The sequence below is a fragment of the Rhipicephalus sanguineus genome, chromosome 4 (genome assembly GCF_013339695.2).
Source record: "Rhipicephalus sanguineus isolate Rsan-2018 chromosome 4, BIME_Rsan_1.4, whole genome shotgun sequence".
In the NCBI taxonomy this organism is placed as follows: domain Eukaryota; kingdom Metazoa; phylum Arthropoda; class Arachnida; order Ixodida; family Ixodidae; genus Rhipicephalus; species Rhipicephalus sanguineus.
In genome coordinates this window covers 68,658,303-68,682,653 of record NC_051179.1, presented here as the reverse complement: position 1 = coordinate 68,682,653, position 24,351 = coordinate 68,658,303, and the positions used below count along the sequence as shown (strand labels likewise).

General features: G+C 42.5%; 1 protein-coding gene across 3 annotated transcripts in view; it reads right to left on the bottom strand.

The window, feature by feature from the left end:
- Nucleotides 1-24,351, bottom strand: part of LOC119390188 (CAP-Gly domain-containing linker protein 1) — a 108,251-nt gene that overhangs the window by 6,186 nt on the left and 77,714 nt on the right. For all 3 annotated transcript variants that reach the window (XM_037657751.2, XM_037657752.2, XM_037657754.2), the window contains 10 exons: nucleotides 24,129-24,186; nucleotides 22,682-22,765; nucleotides 21,358-21,514; nucleotides 19,716-19,881; nucleotides 18,804-18,959; nucleotides 16,887-17,104; nucleotides 15,351-15,483; nucleotides 12,081-12,145; nucleotides 1,620-1,725; nucleotides 1,320-1,527 (listed from right to left, as the gene is read on the bottom strand). In XM_037657751.2, coding sequence (XP_037513679.1) covers nucleotides 1,320-1,527; nucleotides 1,620-1,725; nucleotides 12,081-12,145; nucleotides 15,351-15,483; nucleotides 16,887-17,104; nucleotides 18,804-18,959; nucleotides 19,716-19,881; nucleotides 21,358-21,514; nucleotides 22,682-22,765; nucleotides 24,129-24,186 — 1,351 coding nt within the window. The remainder of the gene's footprint in view (nucleotides 1-1,319; nucleotides 1,528-1,619; nucleotides 1,726-12,080; nucleotides 12,146-15,350; nucleotides 15,484-16,886; nucleotides 17,105-18,803; nucleotides 18,960-19,715; nucleotides 19,882-21,357; nucleotides 21,515-22,681; nucleotides 22,766-24,128; nucleotides 24,187-24,351) is intronic.

The following is a 24,351-nucleotide window of genomic DNA, read 5'->3' as shown; positions in this document are numbered from 1 at the left end:
AGTGTACGAAACGAAAACTTTTCATAGGCAGGAGCTGAACGCACATCTTCCGCAGCACATGTTAGTGCTTAGCAATTAAAGCTATCACAGCAGCCATTCTCCCACCTCCTTCATCGGGTATTTGTGTATTTGTGCTTTGCTCATGGCCATGGCAGCAACGTACACCATCCCTTTACAGAGTCTCCAAAAGTACATAGCACAGCTGCAGCCCAGATACTGACAAGTGTGCTCCAGTTCGTGTAGGTTGTAACTCAATGACGATTCCAACACTGCCATGACTTCTTTTCAAGTGCAGAGACTTTCAACCCTGCCATACACTCCACCACACTTTGCATTCTGACGGCACTTGGAAAACTACCACGTGATTGAGTTCAATGAGAATTGAGAACAACAATGTGATGGAGAAAAAGCAAGAAAAAACAATGCTTCTCTCCTGTATAATTAGTACTTCACAACACTGCATCTAGCAAGTTCCAGGCTGGCTGCAGTGAAAGACATGCTGCAAATATTCAGACATGTGCAACTACTGGACGTGAATCACTATAGTAATGTGTAGATTCCCTGAATATGGCATACAATAGTCAGAGTGTACCTAAATTTCACAATTCAGACCTATTGCCTAAACTCATTTCATTTTCATTTTATTATACTGTCAGCCCCATTTGGGCTATAACAGGGGTGGAAAAAACAAACATACATACAAAAAAAATAGGTACTCCCTATACAACTTCTATTATAACATAACAATGAATGACAAGAAATAGCCAAAGTACTTTGCTCTTTAGGACAGAAAATAAGCAAAATATGAATTATACCTCTTTATATACGACGTCATTTAGACTTTTTAAGAAAGAAGGTACACATTCCGATAAGACAGTGGAATACGGCAGCCTGTTCCACTCACTGATCGCCCGCGGAAAGAAACTGAACTTAAAACAATCGTTGTGTGATCTGGGAGGAGGGATGTACATGTTATGCCGGTGCCTTGATGTTTCCCCAGTTTTTATATATATATTCTTTGATTTGTCTATTTTTACTTGTTCTAATATAATTATTCCAAAAAGAAAGAAAAAAACAAGAGGAGACATGACAATGCTCCACAATGATCCTCATATCTTCGTTGATTTAACAGTGTTCGATAATTTACCAAAAAATAACATCTCAATAACTAAAGACACCAAAGTTAAATTTGACAACCTAGGTTTCTTAACAGGCGCACTTGCAACTGCCCTTACGGAAGTATAGCTACTTAAGCTGGCAAATCAATGTTCGTGCTCAACACCCTACAGCTATTGCAGCTGGTTCCCTCATGTCCTCACCTCCTCCTTCTGTCGAACGTGCGGCACTGACATCAGGGGCTGCTGCAGGAACAGATGCCTTGCCGTTGAGAGCTGAAGCTGAAGCAGCAGCTGCCAGAGCTTTAAGCTCGGCCACCTTAGCCTCGAGCTGATGCTTCTCGTCCTGCACTTTCTGCAGCAGCTCTCGGACTGACCGGTTGCGCTCCAACTCCGACTCCAGTTGAGACACCTACATATGTAAGGAAGAAGACGCAGTTGTAAAAGAGCAAAAACAAGGAAACTACACAAAAGGAGCACGAGACGAGTGTGCACTGAACGCACCTCTTGCGACATCTGGCTGAATTTGCGCTGGTCCTCCTCCGCCCTGCCTTTGGCCTGCTCCAACATGGTCCGCAGCTCTTCCCTGGCCTGGGAAAGCTGCTGCTCCCTGGGTGGGGGGTTGCCAATGCATGCGCTCACATCGCAGCCAGTAGCCACACACAGCCACATCAAAAAGCATCAGCAGAAGCCGCAACGGCAGCGACACATTGCACCGAAACTTGCTATTGCACGAGAGCGCCCAGGTAATGGTTAAGAGCAGGTGTTGGTGCTATAAGAGGCCAATCAAGCAATAAGAATGAGCGCCATCACCGCCTCACTCACACCCAGTGTAGAACGAAGGCCGCTTCAAACTCCGTCTATCCATGTCCTGCATCATCCTATTTCACACTATGCTTTAGATATTCGCAGCCTCATCAATTTACCTAACGCACGGCTATACTCAATCGCACTTTCATGTGTTTATGAAGATATACAGTTGAACCCAACTATATAGAAGTTGCATACGATTCAGAAACACCTCCATCACATCCGATATCCATACAATGATGCACTTCTGCCATGCAAATATATTGACACATAATACGGTATATCTCAAGTTTACATCGTTAAGTCCAATAACTTGTTTCATCAGTGGTTGTTATATTGTGATTCAGTTGTAGAAATTTTAGCATGTCACAACATGCATTAATGTTTAGAGAATACACCGATATTAGTGGCAGCTCTAGCAGCAAGATTTTTCTGAGATGGAGCGCCACTGAAGCATGCAAATCTATTACTGAAATTGTCAACTATGTTCTACTTGGCTGTTGCCTTACAGATGCTAGCAGGAACACTGTAAATGTGCATTAGTTCTTTCAAGTGCAAGATAATTGCTTGGCCTACCCTTACCCACCTTTGCCTGGCTGGCTGTGTTGGCTTCAATACTATGACTGCACCCTTTGTCAATTTTTTCTTTACGTCTGTCTGGCCTCAGCAACATGACCACTTCAAAGAATTAAGAAATCTAGCCCTCTGAGGAATCGAACGTGAACATCGAAAGGCATTGAAGATGCTGAAAAGGGTATTTTCAGACAGAATGAGCAGGGCTGTGTCAGTGACACATCTGTCAGTAGTAAAGAAATTTCTAGTAGAACTGTTGCCATCTGATTCAATATTGCACGTGTTCGTTATTGCTGTATGTACAGTGTCGTCTGTGCCCCTTACTTACTCATTATTATGTGTGTTGTCTGTTCTAAATAAGCTTTAGGTGCCGAGTGAGCACTTGTCTTGTGTTTTCCTCCTTTGGTTCTGTCTTAAGGTCTGCACTTTGTTGAAAGTGTATCCGACTACACCGTCACAAAGATAAATAGGCACACACAGACTGCAATTCAAAGCGCTGCCTTTTATTGCGGCGCAGAGAACGACGTAACTGTTCATAATTGCAACATGGTAAGATGAACGCTGTTTTTGATCACGTGCACAAAGAGCAAGCTTGCTTCAATCAACCTCGAGTGATCTCGACACAACCAAATGCAAAGTTAACATATCGGCGATTCTGTAACTACGCCACTGACCGCAATGACCAAAGCAGTAAATCTGCACTCTGTCTTATTAGCAAAGTGTGCTACAATGCAGAGCGTAGGCTTGATTTCGATTCATTGGAATTGCAAATTAATACAACAGCAGTATGTCTGCGGAGAAATTACCACAAACTTCAATTAACGTAAGTAAACTACAGCAGGAATAGTTTGAACAATGTTGTTCACTTCAAAGGTAGAGAAAATGTGCAACCATAATGGCTTTTCGAATCAAGAGTCACAGTACAGATCTCAAGGATTAAGCTAAAAGGTGCGCTAAGCACTTACAGTCACAAAAGATATTGAAACCGCAAGAAGCTTTAGACTCGAAAGCTAAGTAAAAACAGATTTCACTCTTCAGTAAATTGTGATCGGCACACAAATGCTCGAGGACTATTGCAACAGAAATACCAGATGAGAAAGAAAACCATAAAACTGTTTTTTTTTTTTTGAAGAATGCGAGAACATTACTTCTGTACCACTGCGGACAATGTCAAAATATGGGCAAATTCTCAAAATGCATTTCTCTCTAATATGAAGGGAGAAGATGCATACATCATCCACGTAACGTGCAAATTCATGCGCCAACTGCATGCTGCACGAAACTAATGAGACAGAGCAAAACTACTGCACAATTTTTGAAAGATGAGTCAGGGTGCAACTTTTGACCATAAAAACTTAGTCAGTGGCATTTAAACCCAATTTCAAGTACATCAACAATACTATCATTCTAGAGCACATAATGTCTTTGCAGATGTCATCGGCTCACATCAGGATATGTGTAAAAGGACGTTAACATTTCTCCCATAAGTCACACAGGTGAACAACGTGAACACCACCGGTTTCACTATTTCTGAGCACAAAAGTGCAAGCATTCAAGCACAGGTAAAACTAAAGCTGCCTTAAACATTTCTTTCCGGTTGACAGACCTTGCACATCATGCATTCTCCATGTCACTCTAACAAAAATGCATCCGATACATTGGCATAAACATTCAAACACAGGTGGTTGGACTGCATGCGCTGGAAGTCCCTTATGGCTCTGAAGCACATGCATAACTCTGCAGTTGTCTGTACTGCTACACATCACAAACAATAAGTTCACAGTCCCTGTGGTGCTTGTGACGTGAAATCCTGACAATATGGAAAAAATCTCAAGTTAGTAACCGACAACTGCTCACAGTTAGTACAGTAAGGCTCACATTGTTGTCATTACAAGCAAGGAATACTGATAGGAGTATCGATAGATATGGCAGCCTAGAGGTAAAATATCAGCAGAGGAAAGAAACAGTTTTGCTGGAGCATGCATAAAAGAAAATGCAGCGTTAAGGCGAACTGGATGATGGGAAACCTCCCAGATGGAGAACAATCAAGATATGTGCGAGGCAGCAATTGACGTCGATCTACATGCTCTTAAATGCAAAGAAAAAATATATCTATTGCTGGTATAACTTTGAACTCAGGCTAAAAGACAAGTCAGAAGTGCAAAAGATAGAAATGCCACCGCAGCGTCTATTGCTAGCAGCAGCCGTATCCTCAGCTCAGCGTAAGAAATGTGCAAAGCTGTAGAAGTAGAATAGTGTCTTCCAAAACATAGAACCACTGGTTTCATATGTGAAATTGTTACAAAGGAGGTACCTACAAATTGTAGTAGTACTAAGCAATGCTCATAGAATGTGAAAACCAATACGTGTCAAGAATGACAGTCACTGCTAACTTAAGCTAATAGTTTCCAGAATCACTAGCAACAATTCACGTGCGATGTCCACAAAGACATTGTAGGATGAGACGTTAGTGAGAGGAAGGGCCATTTACTTTGAATAAGGTTAAAACTGCACGAAAAAATTAGGGCAAGAGGAATTAGCGAACAAGACACCATGGGCACAGCGTTTTACTGTCTGTAACAAGTGTGAACAGATGTTAATTGTTTTGTGGGCGAACATGTTGTGTTTGGCCTACATTGCAATGCATTAGCGCACTGGCAACGCACTGTCATTAAATGTTTAATCAATAAGGAGGCAGACACAATGAGAGCAGCATGAAACCCAAGCTCCAATGACAACTCGGAACTCCACCTGAGAGGTTTCCCATACGCCAGTTCGCCTGAAGTCAACCTGGTTTTCCGAGCTGTCAGTCAAGCTATGGGCCACCATCGCCTGTCAGCCTCCTAGTTAACTGGCACACCACCACTGCCCCCTAACCGTAAAAGTTGTCATGATTTTGTGACATACTGGTTCCTGGTTTTTAAATCAGGACAGCGTGTGTTTGAATGGAAGAAAGCTGGCTCCTCACCAGGCATAGTTTTCTAATTGCAATAGATTACAGTGCGGCCTCCAACTTTCAACTTGTATAGCATTGTTGCCACATTTTACTTTCTTCTGCTGTGTGTGTTATAAACAGAATATGTTGTATGTGGCAAATAAATAAATAGATAGATAGATAGATAAATAAATAAATAAATAAATAAATAAATAAATAAATAAATGTGGTCACTTGTGGTCACAAGGCATAGCTTCCGCAAATGACATGCCAAGATGTTTGGCTGTCCAGAGGCAAGATGACAAAGGTAGTGCAAACATTATCCTACCATTAATAACTTCAAGCCAATCAGTGTCCAGATTCATGACATAGAAAATGTTTCCGATGACAGCAGACAAGTCACAATTCATAATAATGGCCTAATTACGAAGATTCTATAGTTGCGATGCCTGTCATAACTGAACTACAAGAAGTCTGTGAAACAAACAGAAAGCTGCTCCGTAGACAAAAAGATTTGTCTCAGCATTTGCACAAGCAGTCGCAAGTAGACGCCAATTACTGCCTCGCATCCACTGCACTAATTAAGGGGCCCAACAACATGACACTGTTTTTATGAGACATTATTATAGCAGTTAGATAATTAGGCTTGCTTGGTTAGAGTGATGAAACACGAGTCATAGCGACACAGCAAAAAGCAAGAACACCACCTCGCAGGATACCCATGAATTGCAACATGTTTGTGTATAACGAGCAACATCAACTACTCCCTCATCTGATGTGTTAGCAAATGATATGCATGATCCAAGCGCTTGTTCCTCATGGCTTCTCATCGGCTCGTGAGCAGGTCAGCCAAAAGCTGCTTACAATTGTAGTGAGCAAGAGCAATCACATCAAATGCACAACTCGCTTGTATAAAACTCAGCTGACATATTCAACACACCTTCCATAGAAATGCTGATTCCCTTGAAAGTGGCATAAAAGATAAATGCTAAATCAGTTTGCACTGGTAAAGCATTATTTCAAAACACTATCTCATTTTGAAGCAATATGATAGTCGTTAAAGCATAAAAAGAAGTACAAATTTCGATCTCTCCTGTTTTGCATGTGATGTCATAATGGATTTCAAAGTAATATAGTTGGACCTTTCAGGTTTACTAAAAGTTCTTGCAAACTTGACAAGTTTTGCCTTAACCTCCTTTAGATTGCTATTAATCATTAAGTGTTTACTTTAGTTTGCTGAAATGCAGTCCATATTTATTGGGATGCAGTCCATATGGACTGGTTTCCATATTTATATCAACAAAAGCATTACTTGGCCAGTAAACATGCTATCGAACTCGTGAGATCATAATATTGTGGCTGTTGTGTAATATTCGAAGAACAGCTGTTCGAACAGCAAAAAGAGTTTTGTTCCACATAAAAAAAAATTCTGCATTGCTTTACCGCTTCTGAGAGTCTTTCAAATAGTATATTAAATTCGCACTGTGTTTATTGATAACTGTGTCTTGTTCTGTTTCTCGTTCGCCTACTTTCAATGTTTTCGTCCTGTAAGTGAGCGCACTTACGACTGTTTGAATCCCTGCATATTTGGTGCAGCTGCATACTTCAGCTGCTGCGCTCAAACCAATGTAAAAAATGAGCTATGTACTTTTGTACACAAGCTTGTCAACTGTGACTACAATTTGGAGATCAGTTAAAAGGATCGTTTGCATATCTGATTATGTCAACCCCTCTTTTTTTCGTTATCCTCTTCCGTTCAAGCATTGGGGTAGTGCTCTTGGACGGTCATGTATTGTTTTGTTACTTCACAGTCATTCTTAAGGGAACTTGAGAGGGGCCTGCTGCACTTGAAAATCAAGTATTTTTGTTCAATTTCTGGCTTCTATGGCACACTAACATCAACTTGTCATGCAAGAGCAACTACAAAGTACTAGGAGAGAAACACAGTAACATTTCGTATTTTCTCAGTACTGGAGATACCTTAAACAACGCAACAAAACCACTAGGTGACAAAACTTGTCAAAGGCAGAGATTTAAAATTACACCCCTTGTAAACCACAGCAATGTCAAGAATCGCTCTTCCTAGGAACTATGACCAACCCAAATTCTCGTGGTCGTCTCTTTCAGCTGGAATGTCTGACCTAAAACGCCCCGAGCATCAGCATCCAGAAAACCTACGGCGTATTCCAGTTCTGGCCAGCACTGAAGACAGTTTGCTGCCACTGCTGAGAGGTCAGTTTCAAGTCCAAGAAATGGAACACGTTGGGAAGACGTCACTTCTGACCCTATGCCACCTCATATAGACGAGAAAAAGCTACAGAAAGCTTCATATTGTGGCCGCAGTTTACCACATTCCACACTCAAGCCTATGCAAACTGTAACGTAGCTCACATGAAGTGCGCGAAAAGTGTTACTACGTTTTCTTGTGCGTAGGCAACCTTCCCTTTCGGTTTCTAAGCACTCTGCTCAGGAGCAATCTTGTATGGACAGCAGGGCAGCTTGCGCCGTTTTCTACTTTGATATTTTTGCCAGCTGTGTAATGATTTGAACAAGACACACGGTAGCCCCTGTCTACCTAGCTGTCTATTTAGTCATCTACGCCAAGTATTGGAACATAGTCTTAGTAGCCAATGAAAGCCGTGTATGTTGGATACAAGTGCAAGAGTAGGATATGTTTCGCAAGCGTCGTCTACGATAGAAAACAAGGTCTCTAACAACTGAAATAGCGATGCGAAATGTTGACCAGAAGGAAGGCTAATCACAAAGTGCCCATGTGAACATCCAAAAAGGAAGCAGTTCTAGGATGACAAAGACGAACTGATTAACAGCCAGCAAACAAGAGAAGCCCCACTGTTAATTAACGTGTACCTCTCTTTCAAGCCATAATAAAGTGACATGTAACGTGACAATGAAACAGCATTGATCATCTCATGCTCGGGAAACAGTTAAAGTGAGCAAAAAAAAAAAAAAGGTGGGGCAAATCAGTGGCCACATTAAAATAACGAAAGCCACCATCAAGATACTGCATTCATTCACCAGTCATCACAAGGGTTCACCAAGAGCTTCGCGGCATCAAGGAAATAACAGCACAGCCTCCATGCAAGACAATGCGCAAGAGAGGCAATGCTCAGAAGACGTAAAGATACCAGCATCGACAGACAAAGTGCAAAGTTTCCCAAGAAACCCTTCTGCATACAGCTAAAATGCCATCAGTGAGGTGTTACTGCCCATCTTTGAAACCAGTAATTTCAAAGCTTCCAGCCATCGCGGACCCCTCGACCCACTCACCCCTTATTTAGGGACCTAACATGCATCTTTGCAAGTTTAGGTGAGAATCAGAGCAGGAAAAACATTTTGAGCTATCACCATAGCAAGTGAAAGATGATATGTTTGCAGCAAAAATTATAGCACACCGTGTGTCGCTTCACAGACTATGCAGGAATAAAGTGCTCTGGTCAGGTTCCTGTGCTGACCCTTGATTAAAGCGCCTAGTCAGGGTCAACATCGACATTCTGTTATTTTCTGTATTCCCTGTAGAGGTGTTTTAGCACCTCTACAGGGAGACATTAATGCGATTCCCCACAGAAGTGGCACAGCTAATGCATTTTATTGGACTAATACTGCATAGGACACTGCAACTACTATGTATAGCACAATACACTGTTCAACGGAACCTGTGTGCTAAGGGCATCAGCAAATCTTTCCCTCTGGCCAGTGTAGGACTGCCCAGTTTTGTAGCCGATCACTTGTGGTCAGCAACACGGACAGCTTTCTGCTACACATCTGTGCAGCGCATTGACCAAGCTACTGTCCATGTTTGCGGATGGAACACCAGCAAAGTTGGAGCCGCACATCAGAACGTTCCCTCTAACAGAAGACCACACCATAGTTGTAGCTCTGCTCCTGAGGCCATGCCAGCCCACAAGTTTGACCACTCTACCGGAGAAACGAGGTTCTTAAACTCAGGAGATGCTGCTCTAAGCAACTATACACAAGGATGAGAGGGCATGAGTATGTGTCATTCGCTTTTAATCTTAAACACATCGTGTTAAACCTTCTGAGCGCAAGCTCCACAAGAGCTTTGCAGAGTTAACCGGTCTTGGAAAGCTTTGCACGATGTCTGTTCGAGAGAATATAAACAGGGGCCTGTTGGTTTTCCAACAAACGCGACAGCGCGTGGTTTCGGGCAAGGCAGCGCAGCGTATAGCTTTCAGTGTGCACTCAGCGCATGATGTAGGCGACGCAGAAGAGCGAAAAGGCAACAAGGGCCCAGATGGCATTCCAGAGGGGTTGCACGCTTACCGTCGTGGAAGGGTTCAGTTACCACGTGAAGCAAGGAGAGAAGGAGAGAGAAAGGGACAGAGAGAAAGGGGGAAAAAAAGAGAGAGACAGTGGCAGAGTGCCACCTGTTAGCGTATTACTTCCTCCCCCAAGGCACACCCATAGCCTCCCCTCATGCTTCCTGCACACTACTGATGGTGTTACCACACTCAACTAGGCAATAGTGCATGCACAAAAAAAAAAAAAAGCTTTGGGTTAGTTGCACGCAGAACATGCCACCTATTGTGTGAGAGGCTGTGTATGGCATACGGTGCAAAACAAAAAAACCCTGAGGCTGCGTCTTACAGCCGATGCATACAGACCTGTTTTCACTGCTCTGAGCGACAAAGGTGAACAGAAAGGCACTGTAGAATATCTGTACAGAATATGCGGATGACACTATCGACAATGTAAACGTCCTAAACATAACAATTAATACAGCTCCGTTAATACCTCCTCAACGTTGACAACCTGCCTTTCAGGACCATCTCAATTTGAGACGCTATGTACACAATTGTGTACACCACTTGCTTTTGCTATTTGTGTTGACTAGGGGTTAAGAAAGAGCGAAATACACTGAGCTTTGGATGAATTGAACCTCCTGCATAATACATTTATCCTCTATAATAAAAACATTTAACTTCATTTTGCAGTGTACTGTTGCATATGATCCCTTTTGCTGAAGGCACTACCATATTTGACGAGTCATTCGACGTGCCGCTTCCCGCGACCCACGTCAAAAGTGTAATTTTTGTTTGCTTAACGCGGACCAACTGAGAACGAATTTGCACTATATTTTTAGCCTGAGGTTTCATTCTATTTATGCAAAAACAGAGCATAAATGGGTCCCAAATAAATAGATATTTAATTACAAGGCAATTGGGGATGATTACTATAACACACATAAATTAAGGTATTACGGCATTATTTTTGTTGCAATATAATATAGAGCGCCTTGAAATAACACTGTATCGATTTGGAAAGGTTAAGCATCTTATGAGAATACCAGCTGGCCTTGTGTATGTATCGGCATTATAACCAAAGAAAATGCTACGGCAGCAACATTATGTGTGACTCAAGCACTGCAACAGTATGCGACTGTTCTGACATAGCAAACGCCCCTTAAAATGTAAACCACTACGTTACTTTGTGGTCACTAGGTAAGAGAGAGAGGAGGGGGGAATGATTAAATATATAACTTTGTTGTCATTCAGTCAGCCATCATTAAATGCGTGAGTGAGAGTCAACAAAAAAAAATGAAATGGATATCATGGAGGCGTGCCTACTAGTTGCGAGAGGTATACGTGCCTTATTCGATTTTTTTCTCAGTTATTCTTAGTTTAGAAAAAGAAATCCCTTTCAACTCCTACTCTCCTTCCTTCACGAGCCTGTACTGAAACTCAGTGGCATTCACGACAACTCGGCATATAACTGGGTATGTTAACAGGGCGACTGCTAGACTAGAATATCGAGCAACATTTCGCGAGTATAAACAAAGTCCTTGGTTTGAATCCCAAGAAAGCGTACAACATCTCCACTCCATTTCATAGCCTGTAGAAGTGAAGCCAAGTTACTTTTGAAACTGCACACTGTGGCCTGGTGAATAACGAAGGTGCCAAGCGCCCAAATCAAATGGCATAGAAGCAGATGGCATTTGAACTCTTAGCTCTTATGCCCAATTTTGCATCGCTTTTCATCATTATAAGCTATCGACATGCCATGAGCTCAACATATGTGCGATATAACTGAAGAATTTCAAGGCTGTAGACTGTGCTGTTCTTCAAAGTTCCAGAAGCCCAGGTGGACAGTTATACCACTTCAAGATCTTTTTTTTTTGCCTTCTGATATACCCTGGCCTTTAGCAGCTCAAGTGAAGATCAAATAGGCACTGTCCTATCGCTCAATTCTCTTGACTGCCTGATGCAAACGGTACTCTTGAGTTTGCTTTTGAAGTGCCCTGACAGAACCCTGGACACCTATCACCAAAGTGTAAGCCGCTATCCGCATAAGTACATGTCCAACCGTACAAAAACATAACATATCTTATACTTCAGAAGCAGCTGTCGATCGGAATTAATGCTGACCGCACACCCAACAGCGTAGCAAGGTCAGGCTACTGTAGCCGTCTATGAACTCTGGAAAGGAACAGCCACCAGTATAATTCTTTCCTCACTAGGCTTCAGCAGTGCACCTGTTTTAGGCATGTGTGCCTCTGCCTCGCATAATTTTGGACAGTGATGTCAGTTTCCAGCAACTCCAACGAACAGTATCTCATGAAATCTCACACACACACGAGTGCCACTTCAAGTTTCTTTTCTTCACCTTACCTGTTTTGCAGGTTCTCGAGCTGGCTTTTGAGTGCCTTGATCTCTGCTGCGCTGCCGTCATCGGCCTGCATCGCAGAATGTGCAAAACCAGGTTGCCAATTTTATGCTATGCACCAGTACCGTATTTACTCGAATCTAACGCGCACCTTTTTTCCGGCAAAACGAGTCCAAAACTCGCATGCGCGTTAGAATCGAGTACCGAAAAAAAAAAGAAACTCGGTTATCCTATTGCCATCGACATTTCAAAATGGCCGCCTCCTACGCGCCTTGGCCACTTCTGCCATTTTTTCAGTTCGTACATGTGCTGAGGAGATTGTCATCCCGTTCTGCGTTCGCATCGACGGCATGGAAGCGTCGATTCCAAATACTCGACTAGTGTACCACGATGCCGCATTTAAAAGAATAGTTATTACATGTGCAGAGAGACGGACGGAAACCGGGCCGCATCGCGGTCGTTCGGAGTTCCCGAAACGTGCGCGCGAGACTGGCGCAAACAGAAGCAGAAGATTTTTTACAGCAAAGCTTCACGAAAAAGTTTCTGTGGACAAAAGCAGGGCCGGTTTCCCGAAATCGAAGAGTGCTGACAGCGACAAGGAGTTGTCCGACAGCGACGAGGACTGATCCATTACGCGACTCGTATCGCCGCCGTAGTGGTGACAGTTTTAGCGGCAAGGCCCGCTTTTTGACTTTGTGTTTTACTCTTTTGAAGCTGTAGTTCTTTAAAACCCAGATACTTGTTCTTCTGAATGTGCGAAGTTTGACTCCTACGGACTTTTTTTGTTCTTTTCTCTCACGAAAAATGGGTGCGCGTTACAGTCGATGTATTACTTTTTTTTTTTTTTTGGTTGCGGAAAACGGGTGCACGTTACAATCGAGGGCGCGGTAGAATCGAGTAAATACGGTAACACTTACCGCAATACCTAAATTAATAAAGAGCTCCCATCAACACTAGATACACATATCGAGACCGATATTTATTAAGTGGAAATAGTTCAAATGAGAGCAGTGCGATTTCATAACGCCCATCACAATACTATTAATTTGCCTTCATCACAGATGGCTAGTAATGATATTCCAGTTTTAGAACAGCGCATAGCTATTACAAGGCTGATATCTTTTTTCGTGCTTCACACGTGAAAGTTCATTATCGATTCTGAAACAAACCTATCACTCTGTATTGCCAAATCAGATGTAGTCATAATCAGACCTGACGCTGTGCACATAGTACATCAGTGAATGGAAGGCACTGTCATACTCTTCACGTGCTTTCTTCAGAACATGAATTCCCTGATATTGAAACACACATGTATTGTTTTAAATAAACTTTTCTGTTGATAAGCACATAATCCGTACTTTGAAAGTGCTTGAACATGCACTTTTGTGCTTGATTTTTCGTTGCACGTTGAATTTTTTTACTATAAAAACATGATCGCCGAAATTCTTTTAAAAGAGCTGGGCACACGAACAAACAGCTTGTGTGTTCTGAATGCTCCATTTAAACATTTGGTAAACTGTGCTTCATGACATGTAATGTTTAGGGGTGTGCGAATATTCGAAGTTTCGAATATTTTTCGAATAGTGTTTCTATTCGATTCGATTCGCACTGAAATTTTACTATTCGAACTATTCGAACTTCCCAAAAACAAATGCAGTCAACGTTTGGTTGAAAGTGACCCCTTCAGATTTTCAATATGCTTCACCTCATTACGCTCTCGTATTGCGGCAAAGCTGCCTTTCAAGCTCCGTTACGGTCGAACTTAGCCAAGACACAGTCAACGTCCAATTAGAAGTGGTCCCTAGATTTTCAATATGCTTCACCTCATCACACCCCCGTATTGCGGCAAAGCTGCCTTTTAAGCTCCGTTACGGTCGAATTTAGGCAAGAGACAGTCAACATCTGATTGGAAGTGGTCCCTAGATTTTCAATATGCTTCACCTCCTCACACCCCCGTATTGCGGCAAAGCTGCCTTTCAAGGTCCGTTACGGTCGAACTTAGCCAAGAGACAGTCAACGTCCGTTTGGAAGTGGTCCCTAAATTTTCAATATGCTTCACCTCATCACACCCCCGTATTGCGGCAAAGCTGCCTTTCAAGCTCCGCTACGGTCGCAAATGTACTAACTCTAGAAAACGCTGGTTCCAATGTGGAGATGAAAGATGTGGCAGAGTTGGGGGCTCATTTAATGCTGTTTTGGACCTGAAATTTGGGCAGGAAGTCCGAAAAATCGGACGCCGAAGCTTTTTAGCATCCAAAATTTCAGATGTTCTTATAGATCAACGTCTACGAGGCAGATTTGGAACTTGAAGGGAGCACACCCTTGTCCGCCACATCAGTTGGCCTTCCACAGCAGTTGAAAGAGGAGGAGAGGCTGAGGAAATGGCATATCTGCCTATCACGTGTAAAGTGTTGTCGGCAGCACTTTGGTTGCACCAAATCATGTACATTAATACAATTCGGCCTCTACATTGCCTCACTCTTGATAAGAACGACAACTATGAAATATGACCCCACCAGCGCTTCATCAACCTAGCGAAAAGAAACACTTTCATGTTGCTATCTCACAAGAACATACTTAGGGATTCTCTGCAACTTTTTCTGTAATTTCACTTCGAATTATTCGAAAAATTTTTGAGAAATATTCGAAAATTATTCGAAATTATTCGATTCGATTCGCACTCAATCTTTATTATTCGAATTCGCTTCGCACCCAAAATTTTGCTATTCGCACAGCTCTAGTAATGTTGCTTGCACAAATATGAATTTTTTGGTTTAAAACAATGTTGATGAAAATAGTAATTAGTGTGAAACAATAATCTTAAAGCAATTTGCACAAAAAAAGAGCAGAGGTCCTTTAGCTGCAGAGACGATACCAGTTCGGTGTAATCAGTTTTATCAACGAAGTGCTCTCGTTTAGATATTTTCTCGGTAAGAATGCAAGTTGTTTAAAACTTTTCACGATGCCAACACCATAAAAATTTTCTTTACAAACTTTTACCATGCGATGGGGTTCTCTTATATGACAAAAGAACAAAAGAGGCTGCGGTTGTTGTCGCATGTACCACATGTGCTGTAACATGCAATATCGCAGCAACATGCACGTTCCTGCAACGTCACTAAGTGTGACACTGACGAACGTATGCCACTTCCATGTATGCTACTTCCGTGTATGCCAATATCCCAGACAGCACACGTAATTTGAGTTGCAATTCACTGCAAGCCAATCTATAACTATGTGCTTCTTCCAAAAGGCAAGCAAAATTGGTTATGCACCTTCTGCTGTGCGGCACTGGCCTGTGTCAGCTGCTCCTCGAGCTGCGTGTTGCGTTCCGCGAGGGTCCGCCTGTCCTCTTCTGCTTTGGAGAGGAGTTGCCGCAATTCGTTGATGACGCTTATCTGGCTCTCCCTATGACAAGGATAAATCAACACACAAGCAAATGTAGCTTGGAAACAAAGACTGAGAAAAAATTCTCAGCTAGTCTCTCATACTCCGAAAGGTCAACAGATGGGGCAGTATTATAAACTTCTGTACTTTTCTACACTCCTTGAGGATACTTTCATTTTTGTACAATGTCATATGTATCCACTACACACCTCACTGGAGTGACAAGTGTTCTGCACACACTCTTTGCCAGTCAGTGCACATTTAAAGGGGTACTGACACAAAAATGTTGCTGTGGAGTTTTTTTTTTTTGTTGCAATATATTGCTGGAGGCCTATTAGTCATAACACGGTCTATCGCTTGCTGCAGCACACGACAAATAATTAATTACAGTCTGTTTATTGCCGACTAGTCTCAGTTTCTGCGAGAGCTCCAAGAACGACGAACCAACATGAGCAACTAATGCCATCTAGTGTGTGTAATGGCACACAACTGTGAGGCACTTCCGCGCTGCCTGCATCGTCTGCACGCGTTACTTTGCATGCGGCATGTGCAGCGCGATGTCGTTGCCATCATCGTCATCATTGTCACCTGGTCGCAAAAACTTTTTTGAGTCTTCCACACGCTCACTGTGGGCACGGACTCGCGAGTAGCCGCCCAATAGCACCCTGCTAGTGCAAGCGCAGCAAAAGCGCAATGGCAACAATGATGTCATCATTTAGCTGGGCATTTTGGAGCTCGGCCGCAGCAGTGACGCTGCGGAAGTTTGGGGTCACCTTCAGGTCACTTTTTATGATGTCAATGTCGCAAGGTGCGGCTTATAGTGCTAGATAGGGCACGCGAACTTCAAAATTAATATAAATTACCTTCTAAACTGAGTTGACTGTTCAGATTTGGGAGATGATATATGCATGTTCACAAGAATCGATCCCGCAGGCTGTCTCAGCCGCGAAATTTTGTCAGTACCCCAACAAAGTAACAAGTATCCCCCGAAAGTGACCAACACAGAATAAGGCTCCCATGCATTAAGTCTGAATGCATGTGGAAGCCTAGCCCCCATTTTTCCATTCTTATGGCAATGTTCAAGGGTGCCATCATTACCTGAGTAAATAAGGTGGTCCTTGTAATACTGCCGAGTCATCATAATTCTACTTATTGCACAACCTGATCTAGCAGCGTATTAGACTGTCGGGCTAGCCAAAGCGAATTAAAAGATTGTTAAACATTCTACTTTCACGCTACAAGGCCACACCTCCCGAATAACTAAACCAAAACTGGTTTGCGGGAAAACTATAGCAGCAAGTTGTTCAGGGTCTCCACTAGTACATTTTATATAAACAAGAAGCCATAAACGTGATGTCAGTACTGCTATAAGAATACAGGCAAAAAAAAAAACAAAGAAAACTTCACAAAGTGAAGCAACGTACATTTCGCGCCGAAGTTCTTCCACAGCACGGGCCTCCTGCTCTCTGGTCTCGGTGATTTGGTGTGCCAGGTCTTCGCGGTGAGCGTCGAACTCGGCCTTGAGGCGTTCCATCTCCGCCCGGGCAGTTACCAGCTGGCGTTCACGCTCGGAGGCCTCTGAACCCAGGTCCTGGCTCTGGGCGTCGCGCAGGCGCCGCTCTTCGGCCAGAAGTTCTCGCGTCTGCATACCACCACACTTCTGTCAAAACGTTTTCACCGACACTAAAACGACTTGCATCCCCAATCTCCACCATTCTCCAGAGCTTTTGAAAGACCTCCACAACTGACACCACCATTGCTGCCACAGTCATTCTCAGGAGGAGTTGTTCGAATATCTGGATATTTTGAATAACGATAATCGCGATACCCCCAAGTGTTATCGTGATGCACGATGCTCACAGAATGGAACGCAGCACCAAAATTTAGATTTAACGACTGGCATGCACAACCAATTGATGTAACCATGTCATGTTGTTATCGATTCGGCCACTAAAGGCCGAGTTCACAGTGATGTTAAGCATACCAGTCAATACTGCACCAATGTGACTGAGACTAAAGATGGTGGAAACGAAAGTATATGCGTTACATAGCCACTAACTGACGCACTTCTTTCCGTGAGCATTGTACAAACAAGCACAGTTTCCAATAATTTTGCAATAAATTGATTACTGCCTTATTAGATTCATTTGTCAAATTTAATAGTCACTACACAATTCATAATCATGAATATTCTAACAGCTTTAGTACTATACTATGAATCATCAATTTTAATCAGCAAGCCAGGCTTTTTATCCTAAATTGTAGGCTTGTGCGAATAGTAAATTTTAGGTTCAAAGCAAATTCGAAGCGAATAGTGATTTTGGTCGAATAATTTCGAATCGAATTCGAATAGTATATATCACATATTATGAAGAAAAATGAGCATATTTGTCATGACCCAACCAACCTGCACGTTTTTTTTTTAAATTATAACAAGGCATGTGCAAATGTCATTCTTTTTGGTTCAAAGGAAGTAGAAGCAACTTTTAATAGTAGCAGGATTTGGCTTTCGGTAGAATGCAAATAATAACCTATAAAATATGTTACATTTTAAAAATTTACTATACTTGGAGCATATAAGCCGGTATAACAAGTTTTAAACTTAAAAAATGATGAATCGATGTGAGGGTAATATGTATGTTCATTTAGCCTTGAAGTGGGGTTTCGCGGCAGTACGGACTTTTCCTGAAAGGTGTACTCACGGTACAGCACCCCTCTACTGCAGTGAAACCACCTTTACAGAAAGTTACAAACGGACATTGCAAATTTTTCCTGGAAAGGTGTATTCACGGTTTAGCACCTCTCCTACGCTGTGAAACCACCTTTGCTAGGGGGTTATAAGCGGACTAATATTTACCTATTCGTTCATTTCGAATACTTCGAACTTTTCAATAATTTAAACTCGAATTGAAACGAATTCGAATACTGTATTATTCGAATATTCGCACAAGCCTACTAAATTGCAATTGACCACACTCAACTGTATGTGAACGAATTGCGTATCTACTACGCCTAAGGCTCTAGTAGTGCGTTTAAAGAACAAAATTCTATAATGCTAAGGACTCTACAACAAAATACATACTACAATAATGCAAACACTGCATTCCATAATTATAAGCAGTAGAAATGGCTGTTCTTTCTTTTTTTGAGAACTGTATTTGAAATGTACTCAATATAAATTTCAATCTGCTGTGGGCACTACTTGGTTCGGAGTCCAGTCGATCTAAATAATTACTATTTGCACACCACTACTCAATACATCTATGGCTGAGCAAAGGACTTCCTCCCAGCAATCACTGTTTGCCCCTGCATCAGCATGTGAGCCTAAACGTTACCCTCACCTGTTCGATCTCCTGGGTGAGCCTCTGGGCCTGTTGCTCTGCGGCAGCCAGCTTGTCCTGCCACGACCGCACCTGGCTCTCCAACTCCACCTGGGCTTCATTGTTGGACTGCTCCAAAGTCCGGCACCGCTGAACCCGCTCTTCCAGTTTGCCCTCCTGCTCGGCAAGGTTAAAAAAAGAAAGAATAAAGAAGCGACAAAAATTTTGGAAGAGACCACCATACCAGACACTTTCAGTGCCACCTGGCCTGTTAAGCTATAGAGCCAAAGCCAAAATGTACCAAAATATGGCAAAAAATGCAAAAAGCATTTATGAATATAACCCACGAAAATAGTAGTAAAAATTTAAAAGTAATCTGAGAGGACATTATAAGATCAAATTTGGCTTTGAGGAGTGGCTTGAAGGCTGCGAAGTTAAAGCCTCACACTTTGAAGATGTTTCTCATGACCTTGAATAAACTTACCAGTGATTAGGGAAGGGCACTTAGGATTAATATAATGTTTTCCTCAATTGCAAATTCCTCCCCACGCCTTTTAACCATTATCTTTTGTCTACTACCGCTAACTCAGTTTTCAGAGATATACGAGCTCCCAAATTTTTGCTCACAGTACCAGCTATGGTTTCTTTTGAAGCATTCTGAACATAGTAACACTCAAACCTCGATATAGCGAACACGGATATAACGAATTATCGGTTATAACGAGGTAAATGAAGAATAGTCTTGTCATAGATACAGTGCTAAAAATAAACGTTTATAACGAATTTTCGGATATAATGAGGTTATTTTCGTGGCAAATGTGACTTTGTTATAATGAGGTTTGCGTGTATGTACTTCAAAACCTATCAGCAACAAGCAAGCAAAAAGCGAGATCTGTTCATCTCGTCTGCCCGATTCAAACTGCCCAATCTCACCAGGTCAGTCAGCCTCTGCTGCAATGAGGCAATCTCGCGGTCGTGCTCGGCCGTGGTGCGCTCAACCACAGACTGGTGCCTCTCGGTGAGCTGGGCCACCTCCTGCCTTGCCTTGTCACCTTCCTGGGACAGGGTGCGCACCTGGGCCTCCAGGCTTTCCACTAGCCTGTAAGACAAGCAAACGCTTTCAGCACACATGCCAATACATACCATGTGTGTCAAGACAGCTGAAGGCTTTCAAGTGCATCGACCTATACCAATGGCAACTGCTTACAAAGTTTGCGTCGTTACATAGGTGCCAAGGCCTGTTCTCAAACATGACTATGCTTATGCCTATGACTATGCCTATGACTATGACTATGACTACGCTTATGCTGTTACCTCGCAAACAGCGTTATAACCGAACAGGCCTAAACAGCACCTATTGCCAAGAATGAGGATCTGAATGAAGGAACTGCGCTGTGTCAAAGGCACTGTGCTCACAGATGAAAATGCAATGGTCAACAATGTATATGTGTAATGCATAGCTGTAGCATTGAATTACCCAGATTTATCAATGACTATTTCCTTTTTATCAGCGAGTGCGCTGTTTGACACAATATCGTCCCTTTAGACACGTCAGTAGCCTCCGACAGGAGACTAAAGTTCATTAAACGTCCAGTATGATGAGAGGAAGGCAAGTAGTATGATGAAAGGATTACCGTATTTACTCGAATCTAACGCGCACCTTTTTTTCGGCAAAACGAGTCGTAAAATTGCATGCGCGTTAGAATCGAGTACCGAAAAAACGGTTATCACATTGCCATCGACATTTCAAAATGGCCGCCTCCTACGCGCCTCGGCCATTTCTGTCATTGTTTCAGTATGGTGGTAGTTTCAGTTCGTACGTGCAGTACGTGTGCTGAGGAGTTTGTCATCTCGTTCTGCATTCGCATCGGCGGCATGGAAGTGCCCCCTCCAAACACTCAACGAGTGCACCACGATGTCGCATTTCAAAGAAAAGTTATTACATGTGCAGACACGGACGGAAATCAGGCCGCATCGTGGTCGTTCGGAGTTGCCGAAACGTGCGTGCGAGACTGGCGCTAAGAGAAGCAGAAGATTGTTTTACAGCAAAGCTTCACGAAAAAGTTTCTGTGGACAAAAGCAAGGCTGGTTTGCCGAACTCGAAGAGCGTTGACAGTGACAAGGAGTTGTCCGACAGCGACGAAGATTGATCCATTACGCGACTCGTATCGCCGCCGTAGTGGTGACAGTTTCAGCGGCAAGGCCGCCGTTTGACTGTGTTTTCTTTTTTTGAAACTTTAGTTCTTTAAAACCCAAATACCTGTTTTTCTGAATGTGCAAAGGTGGACTCCTACGTACTTTTGTTCATTTCTCTCACGAAAAATGGGTGCGCGTTAGAATCGATGTTGTACGTTTTTTTTTCTTTTTGGACGCAGAAAACAGGTGCGCGTTACAATCGAGGGCGCGGTAGAATCGAGTAAATACGGTACTTTTTATCTATTTGATTCCTTCTTTATGATGTTAATTGTAAGCAAGGCTTTACTTGGAAACTAAAAGAATTGTTACACACAATGCAGGCTGCAATGTTTGCTGGTTGCACAGGTGAGTGCGTGCGGAAGCAGGAGTGGCCACTCACCTCTCCTTCTCCTGCAACCGGCTGTTGAGCTCTTCGACCTGGCTGGAGCCTCCGCTGGCGGCCAACCGGATTGTGCCCATCTCTTCCTCCAGGGCAAGCTTCTGGGCCTGTAACTGCTTGCACTGCTCCTCCAGAGAGGAGACTAGCCGCTGCTGGTCTGCAAACAACGTAACAGTTTGCAGTGAGACAAAACAACAACTTTGGAAGATGCGGTCGGTATATACAGGACTGCTATGACAATTGCACGAGAGTTAGATGCATGAGCATTTCATTTTCAGCGCAAGAGAAATTTTGCCTTGCTGGTGCATTGCCATCAAAGAACATAGCGCGAGTTGAACAAGGACGTGTAGTGCGTCTTTTTCTTATGTCCTTGTTCAACCAGCACTATTTCCTTCAACACTACATGTTATTTCATGGCAAAGGAGCTCTTGTCTTTTTATATATATAAATACTTTCTTTTTGTTCTAAATTATAAGCCACGAAGGAAAAGTAAAGCTTACTCGCCTGTATTATATATACTTTTTCTCTTTATGTAATGTTCCACGAGGCAAACAGTTTAATTTACTGCATAGGCGTGACAAGTATTATTCGTACTAGTCAAAACTAGAAAATATGCTCTATATCACAAGCAAGTCATGTTTGTAAATCACTTTTCACAAGATGTTGGTCAGGAAATTAGACACACTCGTTGCAACGCTGACTTATGGTACCCTAATGAGTTATAGTACACAACACGCACACGTTATTAGACAACCAGTTTCACGTATGTCTGTCCCATACACAACTCCACATCTAAGTGGTTGCAACTCCCTTAGTACGCACAAATGTGGCCAATATTTAATGATACACCTGCGCCCCACTATAATGATGGCTTCGAGTTCCTGTGAAAAACAAAAATCAGGCCCCTCAATGGCCTTTATTCTCGTCCAATATAACAAGGTCAGATAAGACATATAAATACCTTAATTCGATACACCTAATCAAATATATATTGATTCATAATACAACATATATTTATTACAAGCCAATAGCAGCAAAACACATTTTAGATTTCCTTCATTACATCCAATACCTAGGTATATTCGTGTTCCCTGTCAATGAGGTTGCACTGCATAATAATGATCACATGCTTGTGAAACAATCTACACTCAAACCTCATTATAACAAAGTCACATCTGTCACGAAAATAACTTTGTTATATCCGAAAATTCGTTATAAATGTTTATTATACACTGCATCTCTGACAAGACTATTCTTCATTTGCTTCGTTATATCCGTGCTCGTTATATCGAGGTTTAAGTGTAGTAGTATAACCTGTACATACCTGCAGCATCACTTTTGATTATCTGGGATTCCTCGCTCAGGAAGTCGTAGTCTGTCTGCACCTTTGCTAGCCTGCTGTTCAGATCTGAAAAGACACAGGAGAAGCAAAGCACTCTGAAGGCTGCGAGTTACGAGTGCATACTACAAATGGTTACCGAATGTATCAACATTAAGCGATTAGCTTTTAAGCATTTTAAACATAGAGGAATTCATTTTAAATAACAATTTAGAAATCCATAGAGTTGCTTCACTTCCGAGTGAAATAAACAATAACGATGGCAGGACGTTTTTGCCTTTCTTCCTTGTTCTGTTGTCTACACTTTTCCCAATGCTATCCACCACAAAGTACAAGTCCTTTTCCATATACTTATGGTATACCGAGTGTTCAAAGAAAGTGAAAACCAACTTCACTGATAAGCTATGTAACCAGGGGGACACAGAGTGAGGCAATAATTATCACTGTCAGCCACCCAATTAATTAAGATTGAATAATGAACTTTTTAGCGGCTGCAGTAAGAGGTCGCGATTGTATTGAAAAGTTGGAGACGGTAGCGTTTCTACACAGTTCTACTTGGAATAATTCTTCTAGTATGTCTGTGCCCCGAGATATCCTGCTGCAAAGTTTAATTGCGGTTTGCATGATTACGCATGCAAGACGGTGAGGATCGGCGCAATGTTCCTCCCTGATGTGACGAACAGTCATTCTTTGCTATCGCGATCGATAGTAAAAGGGTAACCGTTATTGTCTTTGCCTATGCCTTTGACCCGTTGTTAGATAAAACACCCAGGCCCGTAGCCAGGAATTTTTTTCGGGGGGGGGGGGGGGCACTTGCTTAAAACCTTGACTATTTGAGAAAAAGACCTATTTCTATTATTTATCACAAAAATTTCAGGGGGAGCCCGGGCCCCTAGGCCCCCCCCCCCCCCGGCCACGGGCCTGAAAACACCACACGGAACTGCCATGGCACATCGGAAAGGAGCTTTGCACCAGTGCTCACCGCCTTGCATGCGTAATCATGCAAACCGCAACTAAACTTGTCAGCAGAATATCTCGGGGCACAGACATAACAGAAGAATTCTTCCAAGTAGAACTGTGTAGAAATGCATGCCCGCTTGCTGCAGTCGCTAAAAAGTTCATTATTCAATGTTAGTTAATTGGGCAGCAGACAGTAATAATTATGTCTCCCTGGATACATAACTTATCTGCAAAAGTGGTTTGCACATTCTTTCCAGTGCTGCAGTGAAAACCATAAAGCTTAATTTTGAACATCCTGTATTCTACCTGCGCTATCCTGTATCCTCTACCTGTACATCTACCTGTACGATCCTATTTCTCAAGTGTCTCCTGACCATGATTATAGCGAGCTCACCACAAAATTTTGCAGATTTTGCAAAGATTCAAACTGCGTTTGCTTAAGCAATCATGGAAACAAAAAGAATATGCGCACCTTCAATGACCTGCTGCTGGTTTTCGTCCTTTTCCTTCAAAGCCTGCAGGTTTTCCTCCTGAAGAAAAAAAAAAGAAATTGATTGACTGGTCTCATGGCAGTAGTTAAAATGATCGATTCCCACGCCCAACTCTCTCCAAACCTTATGATTTTGTCAGTGTAGTACACTCAAACCTTCATATAACGAACACGGATATAACGAATTATCAGTTATAATGAAGTA